Source organism: Pristiophorus japonicus, chromosome 1 (assembly GCF_044704955.1).
Source record: "Pristiophorus japonicus isolate sPriJap1 chromosome 1, sPriJap1.hap1, whole genome shotgun sequence".
Classification (NCBI taxonomy): domain Eukaryota; kingdom Metazoa; phylum Chordata; class Chondrichthyes; family Pristiophoridae; genus Pristiophorus; species Pristiophorus japonicus.
In genome coordinates, this window is record NC_091977.1 from 232526788 (window position 1) to 232545799 (window position 19012).

Below are 19012 nucleotides of genomic sequence, written 5' to 3' on the forward strand. Positions count from 1 at the left end.
AGTGCTATTACTGATCCAAACTGACCTTTGACCCTTTCTTAAAAATTCACAATAATTTGTGCTGTGAATCTGCACCCACTATGAACTGAGTTGATACTTTTGCAACTAATTCCATTTGAGATGCTTCAGCCAGCAGAGAGAGAGGAGACTTTCATCACATCAGTCTCCGCCAAATTTGAACCGAATGAGCTGAAATCATAATGGCCTTAATTGCTGCCTCATCCATTTCTCCTGAATGGTCATCTTACTATCTACAGCTATGCTGAAATTTGTTTGTTAGGTTGGCTACATTTGCATTCGGATCACAGGAGCGCACATCTGAAATTGGGTCAACACAGAATAAGAAAGGGGACACCTTTAAAATAACGTCTTACAATTTAAAGTGTTACTGTTTTTTCACTGCTATATTACTGCAGGAGACTGGACTTCTGCAAGGGGATCTAAATGTGCTAAGGGAATGGGCCACACTCCGGCTTAGATAAGAGCAGAGTTATGCACTTGGGTAGGACCAATACCAAGTGTACTTGCACGCTACGTCGTACCGACTTAAAATCAGTTGAGAGGTCGCTTGATATTGTTCGTAACTCTCTAAAGGTTGCTGCTTTGTGCGTGACCAATGCCAAGAAGCTGTAGCCAAATCAAACCAGGTATCAAGTTGCATAAATAGAGCAATCCAATATAAAACAGCATAGCGTCTTGTCCTTGTGCAAGACCCTGGTTAGACCGTATTTGGAATACTGCATCAGTTTTGGTCCCCTCATATGATGGGTGATATAGAAGCTTTTGGAAAAAGTTTCTTGAGGATGATCCCCAGTGTAAAAGTCCTAAGTTATTCAGAAATTTTCAAAAGGATGGGTCTGTTCTCTTTAGAAATGCGTGGACTTTGGAGTGATTTGGTAACGGTATCCAAAATTATTAAAGGGCTTGTTTGTATTCCCCTTGAGAGGCTATTTCAACTAGATGGGTTCGGGAAGATGGCCTTGTGTACAAGCTACATAAGTGTATGACTTGGTTAGATGTTAGACAGTTCTTCTTTTCTCAGGATAATAGACGTATGAAACAAGTTACTGACTGATGTGGTGAGTGCAGATTCGCTGCGTGCATTCGAGAGAGCGTTGTACCAGTTCCTGACTGAGAAGAAGATCACGTATTCTAAAATGTAGATAAAATGGTATATACATTGGTCTTGTGTTCCCCTGGAATAGTTTCAATCGCCTAAGGGGGTCAGAGAGGATTTTTCCAAATTGTTTTTTTTCCGGATTAGCCATAGGTTTTTTTTTGCCTTGCCCAGGAGATCACATGACTGATGGTGGGTGGGTGTGCTGGTGGGAATAGGTGCCTAATTGTGACGCTCCAGGCATTCTGTGGGCAGGCTCGATGAACCAGCTGGTCATTTCCTGCCGATGGAATTTGTACGCTTATATGCTCATATTTCATGCAAACCTTGTAATAATCCAAAACGACTGTTATCTTACAGACAGCACGGCCCAGTAGTACTGAGAAGTTATTTCAAAAATTCAGCACGTGGTATCTCGAAAAAGACGGTAAATATATATGTATATTAAAATCGGTGTGTCATTTCACTTGTCGGTTTATGGAAATTTCCATGTAAATTGTGTCCACACCGTCACATTGATAATAGCCTGCGTTGCCAGCAAGTTGAGCTCTTATAAGGGTATCCCATTTAGAATACATAGCCACTTGTCATATTTTTCAGTCATTAAAAAAAATCATGACTACAATTTTCTATTAAAAGAGCTTGGTTTGAGTCCACCTGCAATTCCAGTTCTGGCCACTGGGCTGTTTTGCATCAATTTTCTGTTCATCCCGTCAGCAATCTTACGAAAGGAGCAGATGAGGTTTTAGTCTTTTCAAAACAGCAACAATTTAAAAGCTTCATGGTATTATTAGTATGGTTCAATTTATCCCCAACATATTAGGAGGTGCAATTGTAACAAGATTTGTGAATTAACTTAATTTTATTTTAGCCAGTGTTGCTAATCAAATAATTTTTTTGTTTTCTCAACCTTCCTACTGAAATCTCTCTACAATCAGAACAAACACATTTTTATTAAGAATCAAAGCCTAAATCATCTAATTCTGAAATGGGCCACTGTTCCGACTGTGTCACAAATCTGTGTACAATATTAATTTTATATTGAAGAGCCTCTGCTGTAAAATAGGGTTAAATTATGGCCCAAAAATGTCGGAGGCTTCCTGCGGGCAGACACCTCCGACCAAAATTTTTTTGGCGTAAGCACCTGGTGGTCCAGGAGGAACGTATACCTACGGTCCGAGGCCTAGATGCGCAGCCCAGCGTATGGGCTCTCACATCCCAGGAAAGTAAGCGCAATCTGGGATCACGTGGGCCTGGACCACTAATGAACATGGAGTATTCTCACTGATAATAATGGGAGCTCCGTTTGTACGAGCTCCCATTACTATCAATGAGAATACCCCCCCAACACACACACAAAACACACTAAATTAAAAAAACACCTCACATATTTAAAATTAATTGAAATTTAATTAAATGTTTTAGACAAAAAAAATTTTTTTTTTTTAAATATATTTTATATTAGGGGTAAAAATAAACTTGCCTTAATGGACAGGGTTTTTAATATAAAAATTTGTGATAAAATGTAATTTTTCTTTCTTTTAAAACTCTTAAGCTGGTAAAAGTAGACGCTATTGCTTCTTTTACCAGGGGTAAGAGTTTGAAGGACATTCGCTGGGCAGGAGTTGGGCAAATAGCCCAAATTTCTGCACGCAAATGTCCTCCCAAGGATGCGTGCAATCTGTCAAAACAGATCGCAAATGCCGGTTCGCATCGCGCGCCGAGAACCGGCATTTGCGAGGCCTCTTCGGGTGCGTGCGCCCATCGTACGTACCGGGAGAGGCCGCAATTTACAGCCCTATGAACTGGGTGTCTACCAGCTGCAGGGAAAATGGGCTTATCAGGATTTAGCTCGTAAAACATTTGCTTGTTAGATTAAAATTGACTGCAGAAATCAGGTAATGGTTCTTTATGTAGTGGTGGTAATATCGAAAGATCCAGTTGGATATTTTTGTTTTTCCAGGGGGCAAGATTGAATATATGCCGCAAGTTAAATGGGGTTTACAAAAGCTCACCATTCGCGAACTTGGTTGGTCTTCCGGAATATGATTAGGTTTAAGGTCATAATAGAAAGTGTAGTACAAAAACAAGGGCACCAGATTGGAATGAGCAGATTTTTGGAAGATGAAGGAGTTAGCTCAGTTGAGTTGGAAATAGAAATAGGCATGGGCAACGTTCCCCTTAAGCTGCGCGTGCATGGCCATGCATCGACCGAGAAGTCCTGCACAGGCCACTCACCGGCTGGTGATGCTGGAGAAGATATCGCACATGCGTGGCCGCGCAGCAAATTTAATGGGACCGCGCACAAAAAAGCAATTAAAGAGAACATTGGGCACAGGACTGTAAATCAACAATGGGACTTTTTTTTAAAAAGGAGATTGCAAAGGTGCAGAATAAATATATACCATTTAGAAAAGTACTACTTGGTTTCAGAAAGCCCCGCATATAGAAAGGTTTTAAAGGAGTATATGTATTATAGCTATGATGAAAAGAAGGAAAGGATAAGCAAAGTATGAAGAAAAAATCTAAAGAAATATTAAAGTTTACACAAATAGATAATTATAAATTGTTAAACGTGAAGTTGGAACCCCAAGAGAAGAGTTAGTAGAGGATAACCGGAGGACGGGGATACTCAAGTTCTTCCCTCCGTTGTTTACGTTTACAGAAGGGAAGGACATTGGGGAGGAGATAAATTCTGAATTGGTTAAAAGCCAGACAAGAGCTATGAAAATAAATAAAAGGAAAATATAGAATTTGTACATAGCAATGACATGTAAGAAATGTATGAAATTCTTTGTACAAAATGGATGAACAGCAACTATCTAATGCTTTGTCTGTCACTGATTTTATGGCTAAACTTTATCGTTAACATTTGTTGGAACCTACAAAGCACAGCTTAGCAACAGGGTAGTTGCTAGTTGTAACTAAGCTAAAAAGAGCAGTTCTTTAAAAACATACCTTCAAGAATGGACTTCGATGAAAGAACTACTTTTGTAGCTATCATATACGTGTAATGGAGAGGGTTGCAGAAGGTAGTGTAGTTGATGTGTGAATGGACTTTCAAATGGCGTTTGACATAATAGACATGTTGGCAAAATTTAAGTCCATGGGATTAAAGGGACAGTGGCAGGGTGAATACAGAATTGGCTAAGAGACAGAAAACAGAGAGTAACAGTGAATGGCTGTTTATCAGACTGGAGGGGAGTATACAGTGGTATCTCCAAGGGTTTGTATTAGGACCACGGCTCTTTTTGATGTATATTAATAACTTGGATTAGGGCATAATTTCAAAGTTTGCAGATTACACAAAACTCGGAAATGTAGTAAACAGTGAGGAGAATAGTACCAGACTTCAGGAGGACAGAGACAGACTAATGAAATGGACAGACACATGGCAGATGCAATTTAACTCAGAAGTGTGAAGAGATACATTTTGGTAGGAAGAATGAAGAGAAGCAATATAAACAAAATGGTGCAATTTTAAAGAGGATGTAGGAACAGAGAGACCTGGGGGTATATGTATTTGACAGTGACAGAACAAGTTGAGAAGGCTGTTTTTTTTTTAAAAAAAAAAAGCATATGCGATTTTTGTTTTATAAACCGGGGCATAGAGTGCAAAAGTAAGGAAGTTATGCTAAACCTTTTATAAATCACTGGTTAGGTCCCAGCTGGAGTATTGTGTCCAGTTCTGGGCACCACACTTCAGGAAGGATGTAAAGACCTTAGAGAGGGTGCAGAGGGGATTTACTAGGATGGTATCAGGGATGTGAGACTTCAATTACGTGGAGAAGCTGGGGCTGTTCTCCTTAGAGCAGAGAAGGTTGAGAGGAGATTTTATGGCGATGTTCAAGAAGGGTTTTCATAGAGTAAATAAGGAGAAACTGTTTCCAGTGACAGATGGGTCGGTAACCAGAGGGGACAGATTTATGGTCATTGGCAAAAGATGAGGAAAAAACACTTCATACAGCAAGTTATGATCTGGAATGCACTGCCTCAAAGAGCGGTGGAAGCAGATTCAATAATAACTTTCCAAAGGGAATTGGACAATACTTGAAGGGGAAAATTTTGCAGGGCTATAAGGAAAGGGCAGGGGAGTGGGATTAATTGGATAGCTCTTTCAAAGAGCTGGCACAAAGATGGACCGAATGGCCTGTGCTGTGTGATTCTGTGTGGGTTAACCCTTGTACTAAAATATTTCACCAAAATAAACTTATCTCTCATATCTACTCATTTTTAAACTGACATGTCTAAAGAGATTTAATTTGAAAGTGGAATCTATTTCAAAACTCAAAAGGGTTACAGCGAGTACGAAACAGCATCCGCATCTTGCCGCGATTTGTAAGAGTGCATGGTTTATTTGTATCCTATGTGCTGAATAAGCTCTTTGGTCCATTTAACTGATTTTAAGAAATTGGCCTGTCTTGTGCCTTTTCAGAGCAAGTCTATCGATCGGCGTGTGCACTATCAGTACATGCTATCGGGCGTCACAGCCCCGATATAATCAAGCACCATGCAGCCGTGGCCTTGCCTCTTGCATTTCTCGGAATGCATGAAATCCTAGATGAAGATAAAGGGGAAACCAATGACTCGGACTTATGGACCGAAGTATGGCAGGAGAATGTACCTGGTAGGTAAAATGATATTTGTGCAAATTTAAATCTATTCAACATACAGAATTTCCTTCTTAATAAGTAGTTAGAAGTTCAGTAACTAGATTAATTTCCTGAAACAAGCCAGTAAACCATGCAGGGGTAGTGTCCTCCCTCCTGCTTTAATTTACCTTCGTGTTACAGCATATTCATAATTGGTGTTACATGCAGCATATTGCAAATTTTGCTGGTTGCATATTTTAATCGAACTGCAATGCAAGATATTAATGTTGGTGTATTGCAGGAACATTTTAAGCTCCACTGAGAGCCAAATTTACTCCAATTAAAAAGTAATGGAAAAAACTGCTTATGACACTTTTTGAATAACTCATTCAATTCTGAAGTCCACATTTTGCAGAACCCCCGGAAATGTTTAATTGAGTTCCTTTTCTACTTTTTGGTTTACCATGGCTGGTTTCCTTTTAAATAGGTGTCTTGTGTAGCAGTACTTTGTATGGCAGATAATGTGTAAAGAGTTGGAGTGGTGGGCCCGGGACGTCGTGGCCCCCCCGACCTGCGAGAGAACTGCTCCGCAGGTCGGGCTATAAAATAGCTGGAGCAGCGTACCACTTCAGCCTCCAGCGCTAGCTGCTCCAAGTGTGCAACGATTTTGAGATGGGCGACTGGGTGACGTCATCAAGACCCTGGTCGCAGTTTTGGAGCATGGGCAGGAACATCAGCAGGGCCTAGGTACAGAGGAGTGGGAAGGTCGGGGCGGATGAGTGGCGAGAGTTTGTGACAAGATACGATGAATGTTTGTGGTGGAGGAGCGGCGAGAGATTGTGGCGGAGATGCGGCAAATGAGGGTACAGGGCCCTGAAGAGCCGAGAGTACAGGGCCCTGAAGATCCAAGGGCCCAGGGGCAGCATAGGCCAGCCCACACTGCGATATGTGTGCGCACTAGGTCCGTGCAACAGAGCTGGTCTCCAGTCGTCTTGGTTAATCCTTGCCACTGGATAAAGACCTAGCTCTGTCAGCCGAGTGGTGGCTGGTGTGCAACAGTCACCACATGTTAAAAAACTTCACGCACGGGCATCTTCCACCCCCTCAATTGGATTTCAGGACTGGAACATCGGATCCTTCATCGAAACACCTGTGAACTCATGGAAGCAAGTCATCCTCGTTCGAGGGACCGCCTATGATGAAGAATTGTTGTTGTATTCACACTCCCAACAGTTCCAATCCTGTGTGTGAATCGAATTCTTCATATTAATTTTTGTTTTGAATTCACTGTCCTGGAAGTCGCAATTTATGAATTGTCCTGTGGAAGTTTAAAAAATATTTGTAACTTTTTAAAAATTCTCAACTCGAAGGAAGGCCACTAAAAAGAACAATGGATACTCGGGCATTATTAGCAGGAAGTATGCTGACTATAAGGTACTTCAGATGATGTGTCAAACTGCAAGAATTAAACATTAAACAGAGTTTGGCCATTGTATGAACCCACAATTTAGATTATTACCTGATCCTTTGTATCCATTATTTGATGTAACAAATTGATCTTCCATGATATTGCTCACAGAAAAATTAACATTTTTAAAAATTGTCTATCTGCTTCTCCCCTATTCTCTAATTCATTCTTTCTACTCTTTTGCAGTTTGTCTTTTGTCTCTTTCTGTGTGTATGCCTCTCTTGATCGCTCTGAATCTGTCTGCCTCTCATTTTATATCTGTGTCCCTCCCATTCTGTCTCCTCCTCTTCCTGGTCACCACCTCCCACCTTCTGCACCTTCTCCTCCCTGCCCCCCGCATCTCCTCCCTTTCTGCTCAGATGGGAGGGAGGGAAGGAATTCTGGAATAGGCAGGCTGACTCCAGGATCAGGCAAAAACTGGTCGGATGTCTGGGCATGGATGGAATACCATTTTTTTTTTAAATGAGTTTACTGTGACCTGTGTGTGTTTTTGTTTAATTAGGGCACCAACCAGAATTGTAGCAGACATGAACAACCAGAAAAATGCTTACAGCTTGTGTGTTGATGTCTTCGCTGAAAGAATCAACTGCAAGTTTATCTGCAACTGATTACCAAAAACAACGAGTGTCTTATAGTAGATTAACTAAATTTTAAATATTGTATCAAATTACACTTGGGTGGGCTCTTTAAGACAACCAATGTTTCTATTTGCAGCATACACTGACAGTTAATTTGTACTTTTGTTGCAGGTAGTTTTGGTGGAATTCGACTGTACATGCAAGAATTGATCGCTATTACGCAAAAGGCTCTGCAGTCCCAATCATGGAAGATGAAAGCGCAAGGGGCCGCTGCTATGGCATCCATTGCCAAACAGCATACTGGCTCATTGGTTCCACCACACTTGGGAATTATATTGAATGCACTTTTACAAGGAATATCCGGTCGAACATGGACAGGAAAGGTAGAATGCCACATTTAATGTTGCATTACACAAATAACTCAACTAAGAAACTTTCAAAAAGGAAACTGTAGAGGAACTTAGTAAAAAGATTTTAATAAGTAGATATTGCTAGTTATTTTCTTTACTCAATATGATGGTGATTCTAATATCCCCTCTCCTTCAAATTTGGCACATCAATTTCTCATTCCCATCTATTTCACCCCCAGCTCTGTTTTACAGTTTTGTTTTAATGGAAAGTCAATGTGCAAATGGACGTTGGGTGTAGAATATTCCATCTATGAGTATAGAGTGCCGCCCACCATCTGCTTTTAAAATATACAACCCCTTTCATTACTTTTGTAATTATGCATAGAGTCATAGCAGCGAGGGTTTACTGCACAGATTTACAGCCTCCAAAACCAAAGGAGGTAATAATCAAAACTGTACAGGGCACTGGTCAGACCCACCTAGAGTACTGTGTCCAGTTCTGATCACCAAGAAACAAGGGAGGCCTTCAAGTGCTGGAGGCAGGGCAGGGGAAGCACCATGAGGCTGACTAGTTATATTAAGGAAGGCTTGGAGATACTTGAGCTTTTTAACATATAAAGGAGTCAGAGAGGAGATCTTAGAGGTATATTAGATTGTTAATGGAAAATATAAACCTGAAATATTACTTAAAAATAAATTGCAGAGGTAGATCAAGGAGAAACAGGCACTATTCCCTCTTAGCTGCGCTTTGTTGTGCGCAGCCTGTTTATTTCAATGCACGGTCCCTTTAAATTTCTGCGCTTGTGCAGTATTTTCATTGGAAAAGCTTGTGATCTACCTGCATGGTACCTTGCAGATTACTGCTTGGCCGCACATGCATGCAGTTTAAAGGAAACATTCAAACTTAAGTAGAAGGTAGTTTTAGAACTGATATTGGGAAATTCTTCATACGCAGTGAGGAATACGCATACATATAGAATAGACTTCGAGTATAGTAGTGGAGGCAAAATACTTGGAATCACTTAAACAATTGGATGCTACAGTGGGGGATTTTAGGGTGCTTCTGAACGGCCTCCCTCATCTGCAATTACATTTTCACAGTAAGAGTAGAGTCACTCACAGCACTGCCATTATTGTTCAAGTAAGCACTACTCTCGGGAAGGGGGAGGGGCAAAGGGGGCAAAGTTCTGTGTAACAACTTGCTCATTTTTCAGGAGGAACTGCTGAAAGCTGTTGACAGTGTGGTGACTTCATCCAGGTAAATATTAATCAGGAACACAGCATTATGATTTATGTAATAAGCCACGTGAAGTATCATGAAAGGTAACCTCAATTGCAATCAATGAGAGATTTTCTGTCTCTACCGTGACATTTTGCTTTATCTTTTGAATTTTGTACCCAGTGCAGAGTTGCAGAAGACAGTGTCTGACCAGCCCAGTATAGACACCATCATTCAGGTCATGTTAAAAGAATGTCACAAGGAAAATCTCCGCTACAAAATGGTTGCTTTAAAGTGTGTTGCTAATATATTGCAAGCCACAAAAGAAGATCGTTTCCAGGATATGGTGGATATTCTGTTTCCCATTATTAAAAAGGTAATTTAATTACCCAAGTGGACACGAGCAACTCTAATGATACAGGTAGAGCGTCCGGAATCCAGAGTTCTAAAATTCGGAATGTTCTGAAATCTGGACTTCGCGCTAATCCGTGGAGGGGTCATCCGGAATCCAGAAAGTGTTCCAAAATCCGGACAATTTTTATTCCGATTACCGCTGCGAGTTAGGCCTAGGGAGGGGGGAAACACCAAAGTAAATAATCCCCCTTCCCGGCCCCCACACGCACACCAAAACAAAATGCAAAAAATAAAAATTCACAAAACCCTTGGCTACTAAATCGCTGAAAAAGAATTAAAAAATAAAAACTTTAACTTACCTTTTTTGCAGGTCTTCATACCTACTGCTGTCCCAATGGTTGTAACCCGGCCGACCCAGACCCGCTGCCAGCACGTAACCGCAGGGCCCGGACCTGCCACCCTCTTGCCCCCTCTGCTGCCCCGCAGCACCCGAACCTTGGCCCAGGCGTTTCCGGATTGAAATACCTGAACCTTGATTCGGGACATCAGACAGATGTTCTGAAATCCAGATATACCCGAAATCCGGATCAGCCTCGGTCCCAAGATTTCCGGATTTCGGACACTCTACCTGTATGTAGTATACTGACCAGTGGTACTGATAAGATTTTGAGTTGCTTGATTCTGGTAGTTTTGAAGTTTATTTTTGAAATATTACTTTTGTCAGTTATTAGCAACCATGATGGGACTCTTTTCTTTCCCCATGTCATTCACAAAATGGTGTGAAATTGTGAAAAATGGTGCCAAAGTTAGAATCATAGCAACCTAGAATGGTTCCGGCACAGAATGAGGCCGTTCAGCCAGTCGAGTCCGTGCCGGCTCTCTGCAAGAGCACTTCAGCTAGTGCCACTCCCCCATCCTTTCCCTGTAGCCTGTAACTTTTTTCCTTCAGGTACTTATCTAATTCCCTTTTGAAAGCCACGATTGAATCTGCCTCCACCAACCTTTCAAACAGTGCGTTCCAGATCCTAACCACTCGCTGCGTAAAAAAGGTTTTCCTCGTGCCACTTAAATCTGTGTTCTCTGGTTCTCGACCCTTCGGCCAATGGGAACAGTTTCTCTACTCTGTCCAGACCCCTCATGATTTTGAACACCTCTATCAAATCTCCTCTCAACCTTTTCTGCTCTTAAGGAGAACAACCCTAGCTTCTCCATTCTATCCACGTAACTGTAGTCCCTCATTTCTGGAATAATTCTTGTAAATCTTTTCTATACCCTCTAAGGCCTTCACATCCTTCCTAAAGTGTGGTGTCCAGAATTGGACACAATTCTCCAGTTGAGGTCGGACCAGTGTTCTATACAAGTTCATCATAACTTTTTTGCTTTTGTATTCTATGCCTCTGTTTATGAAGTCCAGAATCCCGTATGCTTTTTTAACCGCTTTCTCAACCTGCCCTGCCACCTTCAACGATTTGTGCCCATACACCCCCAGGTCTCTCTGTTCATGCACCCCGTTTAGAATTGTACCCTTTAGTTTATATTGCCTCTCGTTCTTCCTACCAAAATGTATCACTTCGCACTTTTCTGCATTAAATTTCATCTGTCACATGCATGCCCATTCCACCAGCCTGTCTATCTCCTCTTGAAGTCTATCTCTATTCTCCTCACTGTTCACTATACATGTTCCGGAATCCGGACTCCGGGACGATTCATGGCAGGGTCATCCGGAATCCGTAAAATGTTCTGGAATCTGGACCGGACGACCCTGCTGACCTCGAGCCTCGCCGCTGCCCGACCTCTGGCCTGGCCTCGCTGCGCTTACCTCGGGGCCTCCTCGCCGGCCCGCTCGAATACCACCTTGGTGGGGCCCCGCCCTCAATGACAACCTCGGCAGGACCCCACCCGACGATGACAACCTCGGTGGGGCCGGCCCGCCTGAACACCTCCTTTGCGGGACCCTGACCGACGATGACAACCTCTGCGGGGCCAGCCTGCCCGAACACCACCTCTGCGGGGCCCTGCCCGACGACGACCTCCTTGACAGGCTCCGGCGGCCCACCCGACAACATCCTTGGCGGGGCCGGCCCCACGACCACCTCCTCGGTGGGGACCCGTCCAACACCGACCTCGGCGGGCCCAGGCAACCCGAACAGCTCCTCGGCAGGTCCCCACCCCCACCCTTCTGACATTCCAAAATCCGGAAATACCCGAACCTGGGCTCAGGTGTTTCTGGATTTGTGACATCAAAAAGACGTTCTAAAGTCCGGAAAAACGCAAAATTCTGAACGGCTGCGGTCCCAAGGGTTCCGGATTCGGGATGCTGCACATGTACTTCCAATTTTTGTGTCATCTGCAAATTTTGAAATTGTGTCCTGTACACCTAAGTCCAAGTAATTAATATACATCAAGGAAAGCAGTGATCCTCACCGGCCCCTGGGGAACACCACAGTGTACCTTCCTCCAGTCTGAAAAACAACTGTTCACCACTTCTCTCTCTTTCCTGTCATTTAGCCAATTTCGTATCCATGCTGTCACTGTCCCTTTTATTCCATAGACTTCAACTTTGCTGGCCTATTATGAGGCACTTTATCAAACATCTTTTAGAAGTCCATTTACCTTTTAGTACACCATATTAATTGCATTGCCTTCATCAACCCTCTGTTACCTCATCAAAAAACTCAATCAAGTTAGTTAAAACACGATTTGCCTTTAACGAATCCGTACTGGCTTTCCTTAATTAATCCATACCTATCCAAGTAACTATTAATTTTGTCTCGGATTATCATTTCTAAAAGCTTCTCCACAACCGACGTTAAACTGACTGGCCTGTAGTTGCTGGGTTTATCCTTGCACTTTTTTTTGAACATTTATAATTCTCCAGTTCTCTGGCACCACCCCCGTGTCGAAGGGGGATTGGAAGATTATGGCCAGTACCTCCGCAATTTACTTCCCTCAGCATCCTAGGATGCATCCCATCCGGTCCTGGTGACTTATCTACTTTAAGTAAACCAGCCTTTCTAGTACTTAGTCTTTATCAATTCCTATCCAATTCAGTATCTCAACTACCTCTTCTTTCACTATAACTTTAGCAGCATTTTGTTCCTTGGTAAAGACAGATGCAAAGTACTTATTGGTGGGTGCCAATCTTTCCTCATACCCTCTCTTTGCCCCTCTTATTATCTTTTTCACTTCCCCTTTGAACTTCTATATTCAGCCTGGTTCTCACTTGTATTCTCAACCTGTTATCTATCATACGCCTCCATTTTTTGTTTCATCTTACTCTATCTCTTTCATTATCCAGGGAGCTCTGACTTTGGTTGCCCTACCTTTCCCCCTCATGGGAATGTACCTCGACTGTACCCAAACCATCTTTTTAAAGGCAGCTCATTGTTTGTTACGGTTTTGCCTGGCAATCTTTGATTCCAATTTACCTAGGTCAGATCCATTCTCAATCCACTGAAATAGGCCTTCCTCCAATTAAGTATTTTTACTCTAAGTTGCTCCCTGTCCTCTTCCATAGCTAATGTAAGCCTTATGATACTATGATCTCTGTTCCCTAAGTGTTCCCCTACTATCACTTGCTCTACTTGACCCACCTCATTCCCCAGAACATTAATGATTTAGATGATGGAATTGAGTGTAATATCGCCAAATTTGCAGATGACACTAAACTGGGTGGCGGTGTGAGCTGTGAGGAGGACGCTAAGAGGCTGTAGGGTGACTTGGACAGGTTAGGCGAGTGGGCAAATACATGGCAGATGCAGTATAATGTGGATAAATGTGAGGTTATCCACTTTGGTGGCAAAAACAGGAAGGCAAAATATTATCTGAATGGCGGCAGATTAGGAAAAGGGAGGTGCAGCGAGACCTGGGTGTCATGGTTCATCAGTCATTGAAAGTTGGCATGCAGGTACAGCAGGCGGTGAAGAAGGCAAATGGCATGTTGGCCTTCATAGCTAGGGGATTTGAGCATAGGAGCAGGGAGGTCTTGCTGCAGCTGTACAGGGCCTTGGTGAGGCCTCACCTGGAATCTTGTGTTCAGTTTTGGTCTCCTAATCTGTGGAAGGACGTTCTTGCTATTGAGGGTGTGCAGCGAAGGTTCACCAGACTGATTCCAGGGATGGCTGGACTGACATATGAGGAGAGACTGGATCAACTGGGCCTTTATACACTGGCGTTTAGAAGGATGAGAGGGGATCTCATAGAAACATATAAGTTTCTGACGGGACTGGACAGGTTAGACGCAAGAAGAATGTTCCCGATGTTGGGGAAGTCCAGAACCAGTGTACACAGTCTTAGGATAAGGGGTAGGCCATTTAGGACTGAGTTGAGGAGAAACTTCTTCACTCAGAGAGTTGTTAACCTGTGGAATTCCCACCGCAGAGAGTTGTTGATGCCAGTTCATTGGATATATTCAAAAGGGAGTTAGATATGGCCCTTACGGCTAAAGGGATCAAGCGGTATGGAGAGAAAGCAGGAAAGGGGTACTGAAGGAATGATTAGCTATGATCTCATTGAATGGTGGTGCAGGCTCGAATGGCCTACTCCTGCACCTATTTTCTATGTTTCTAGAACCAGATCTAGTGATGCCTCCTTCCACTTCTACGTTGGGCCGGAACATTCCAAGTATGGTTTGGTTAGTGAAAGCAGCCATACGCCAACAGCCCAATATAGTTCATTGTCTTGTGGTGCTTCATAAAAAATCTACATTTGTCAACTTCTTTAATATTGCACGCATTCAGTGCTCACAACCTTTCTGCTATAGCTGTATCTCTGCCTGTCCTTTCTCAATGTCCTCCAAATGAAATGCTTGTTTCTTTCAGTTCCTCATAAACAGTTCTAACCTCTCTGCTTTGGCTCCACCCTTAGTTCTCCATCTGTCAACAGACTTTGTCTCACTATCTGTGACCGCAAAAGGAAAGAAGCGTTTGACATGAAAGAGGAAACAGAACATTATGACAGAAACAGAAACAAACGCTTCTTTCCCTTCAGGAGCACATAGCTCTACTTGAAGCCCTGGGTCCATTCAAGACTGAAATACCACTGCTTTGTTTGGGAGGGCTTTCTATCCCTCCTGGACATCAGGTGATTCATTTTGTACCAAAGGGTTCTCGCCCAGTTTCTCCCCTCACTCCCTCCCTTCTTAAAGTAATGATTCCGTGCAGGGATATGGTTAATCTGTGAGCCTTAGTGGCCAGTTGCAGCGGGCTATTTGACTGTGAGGGGCATTGCAGCCAATCCTGATCTGGTCCTCCCTTGAAGTCCACGTTTATGCACTTTCAGTAGGAGCCACTGGATAGCATCCAAAATGGAAACCCGGGCCAATGTTCCCCTCCCAAACCCAGGACGTGAAGGTCCCAATTGACATCAACCAATTCAACATAGTCCTGGATTAAACTCACTGAGCCATTGGGGAAGCCCTACTTTTGCTTCTAAAAGTATATCTTGAATCCCTTCTGCTGTGGCTCATTTGATAAAGACAGCATATGATTGAGGCACACAGAGCAGAAGATCCCTGCTCTATTTTGAGTTAGCTGGTCTTATCCAGAGTGGCAGTAAGGGGCAGTACAATTGGCCGTAAGTCCCCTGACGTAGGAAGAGAAAATGTCACAGGGCTCCTTCTGTAAAGGGCTTATGTGAACATTGAGTAAAGAGTTTAAGTACAGATCAGCCATTGGAACAGGCATGAGGGGCTCCTGGCCCTATAACAAGAATTGAATTCAGAAAAAGTCAATTCAGCAGGTTGCTAGAGAACATAAATCGGCTCCATAGAAAATCATAGAATGATACAGCGCAGAAGGAGGCCATTCAGCCCGTCATGCCTGTGCCAATTATTTGGTAAAGCTATCCAATTAATCCCACTCTCCTGCTCTTTCCTCATAGCCCTGTAAAATATTTCCCTTCAAGTATTGGGCTAACCAAACTGGTAGCAATACATTGGAGGAGGATTTCCTGGAACGTATTAGGGATGGTTTTCTAGACCAATATGTCGAGGAACCAACTAGAGAGCTGGCCATCCTAGACTGGGTGTTTTGTAATGAGAGAGGATTAATTAGCAATCTTGTTGTACGAGGCCCCTTGGGGAAGAGTGGCCATAATATGGTAGAATTCTTCATTAAGATGGAGAGTGACACAGTTAATTCAGAGACTAGGGTCCTGAACTTAAAGAAAGGTAACTTCGATGGTATGAGACGTAAATTGGCTAGGATAGACTGGCAAATGATAGTTGAAGGGTTGACGGTGGATAGGCAATGGCAGACATTTAAAGATCACATGGATGAACTTCAACAATTGTACATCCCTGTCTGGCGTAAAAATAAAACTGGGAAGGTGGCTCAACCGTGGTTAACAAGGGAAATTAGGGATAGTGTTAAATCCAAGGAAGAGGCATATAAATTGGTCAGAAAAAGCAGCAAACCTGAGGACTGGGAGAAATTTAGAATTCAGCAGAGGAGGGCAAAGGGTTTAATTAGGAGGGGGAAAATACAGTGTGAGAGTAAGCTTGCATGGAACATAAAAACTGACTGCAAAAGCTTCCATAGATAGGTAAAGAGAAAAAGATTAGTGAAGACAAACATAGGTCCCTTGCAGTCAGAATCAGGTGAATTTATAATGGGGAACAAAGAAATGACAGACCAATTGAACAAATACTTTGGTTCTGTTTTCACTAAGGAAGACACAAATAACCTTCTGGAAATACTAGGGGACCGAGGGTCTAGCAAGAAGGAGGAACTGAAGGAAATCCTTATTAGTCAGGAAATTGTGTCAGGGAAATTGATGGGATTGAAGGCCGATAAATCTCCAGGGCCTGATAGTCTGCATCCCAGAGTACTTGAGGAAGTGGCCCTAGAAATGGTAGATGCATTGGTGGTCATTTTGCGACATTCTATAGACACTGGATCAGTTCCTATGGATTGGAGGGTAGCTAATGTAACCCCACTTTTTAAAAAAGGAGGGAGAGAGAAAACAGGGAATTATAGACCGGTTAGCCTGTCATTGGTAGTGGGGAAAATGTTGGAATCAATTATTAAAGATGTAATAGCAGCGCATTTGGAAAGCAGTGACCGGATCGGACCAAGTCAGCATGGATTTATGAAAGGGAAATCATGCTTGACAAATCTTCTAGAATTTTTTGAGGATGTAATTGGTAGAGTGGACAAGGGAGAACCAGTGGATGTGATGTATTTGGACTTTCAAAAGACTTTTGACACAAGAGATTAGTATGCAAAATTAAAGCACCTGGTATTGGGGGTAATGTATTGACGTGGATAGAGAACTGGATGGCAGACAAGAAGCAAAGAGTAGGAATAAACGGGTCCTTTTCAGAATGGCAGGCAGTGACTAGTGGGGTACCGCAAGGTGCAGTGCTGGGACCCCAGCTATTTACAATATACATTAATGATTTAGATGAAGGAATTGAGTGTAATATCTCCAAGTTTGCAGATGACACTAAGCTGGGTGGCAGTGTGAGTTGTGAGGAGGATGCTAAGAGGCTACAGGGTGACTTGGACAGGTTAGGTGAGTGGGCAAATGCATGGCAGATGCAGTATAATGTAGATAAATGTGAGGTTATCCACTTTAATGGTAAAATCAGGAAGGCAGAATATTATCTGAATGGTGACAGATTAGGAAAAGGGGAGGTGCAATGAGACCTGGGTGTCATGGTACATCAGTCATTGAAAGTTGGCATGCAGGTGGTGGAGAAGGCAAATGGCATGTTGGCCTTCATAGTGAGAGGAATTGAGTATAGGAACAGGGAGGTCTTACTGCAGTTGTACAGGGCCTTGGTGAGGCCATACCTTGAATATTGTGTTCAGTTTTGGTTTCCTAATCTGAGGAAGGACATTCTTGCTATTGAGGGAGTGCAGCCAAGGTTCACCAGACTGATACCCGGGATGGCAGGACTGACATGAAGAAAGACTGGATCAACTAGGCTTATATTCACTGGAATTTTGAAGAATGAGAGGGGATCTCATAGAAACATATAAAATTCTGACGGGATTGGACAGGTTAGATGCAGGAAGAATGTTCCTGATGTTGGGGAAGTCCAGAACCAGGGGTCACAGTCTAAGGATAAGGCGTAAGCCATTTAGGACCGAGATGAGGAGAAACTTCATCACTCAGAGAGTTCTGAATCTGTGGAATTCTCTACCACAGAAAGTTGTTGAGGCCAGTTCGTTAGATATATTCAAAAGGGAATTAGATGTGGCCCTTATGGCTAAAGGGATCAAGAGGTATGGAGAGAAAGCAGGAATGGGGTACTGAAGTTGCATGATCAGCCATGATCATATTGAATGGTGGTGCAGGCTCAAAGGGCCGTATGGCCTACTCCTGCACCTATTTTCTATGTTTCTATTTCTCCAATTCTCTTTTGAAGGCTACTATTGAATCTGTATCCACCACCCTATCAGCTAGTGCATTCCAAATCCTAATCACTCGTGTAAAAAAAAATGATTCCTCATGTCGCCTCTGGTTCTTTTGCTGAAACTTAAATCTGTGTCCTCTGGTTGCTGACCCTCGTGCCACTGGAAACAGTTTCTCTTTTTTACTCTTATCAAAACCATTCATGATTTTGAACACCTCTATCAAATCTCCTCTTAACCTCCTTATAGCAGAGAAGGGAGAACCTTGGTGAAGGACCTTTTTTGAAACTAAATATGGAATGAGAAGCAGCTATTTAGGCTGGTGAGCCCGTTTCTTCCAATAAAGTGCACAGTTTTCACTGTCCTAAACCTAAAGCACACACCTGGCCATTATCTATAGGATCTCTTTTTAAATGTCTGATTCAAAGTGTGAGGTGAAGACACAATTAGATTGTGGTGGTTTCTCAATAATATATATATTTGTAATAGTTTGGACGGTTAACGTTTCTGTAGGGTTTGAGTTGGGTTACAGTAACTACAAACTGAAGTTGTAAATCGAAATAGGAAAGTCTTTGGAAAAGACTATTGAACGTGGAATTTTCCACTGTTTTCAGAGTACAGCAGCAGGATCCTCCCAGGAAGAGGATCATGAAGAGGAGGGTAAAGAGAAAGAGCTCCGAATGGAATATCTGCTTTGTGCTTTTGAAACTCTTGGGAAGGCGTGGCCCAGCACCCCAGAAACACAAGGTAGGACTTCACAATGAGCCTCGTAAAGTTCCTTCATAAAATGTTAATTCACTCAATCCTCACCTGTATTCTAAAAATCTTCAAGCATTCTGAATAAACAAATCGATTGCACCGCAACCATATTCATGGGTGGCAGTATGGTTGTGAAGAGGGCACTTACTGTTCACAATTTTCAGTCTCATGTTCATTGAGCCCATGTGGGAAATGAAAATAGTCCTGTTTTTAAA

General features: G+C 42.7%; 1 protein-coding gene across 1 annotated transcript in view; it reads left to right on the forward strand.

Moving 5' to 3' along the window:
- ecpas (Ecm29 proteasome adaptor and scaffold) overlaps window positions 1-19012 on the forward strand; it is a 151663-nt gene that overhangs the window by 127776 nt on the left and 4875 nt on the right. Inside the window, exons 40-45 of the mRNA XM_070887950.1 lie at window positions 1478-1544; window positions 5553-5744; window positions 7927-8138; window positions 9320-9363; window positions 9508-9700; window positions 18653-18785. Coding sequence (XP_070744051.1) covers window positions 1478-1544; window positions 5553-5744; window positions 7927-8138; window positions 9320-9363; window positions 9508-9700; window positions 18653-18785 — 841 coding nt within the window. The remainder of the gene's footprint in view (window positions 1-1477; window positions 1545-5552; window positions 5745-7926; window positions 8139-9319; window positions 9364-9507; window positions 9701-18652; window positions 18786-19012) is intronic.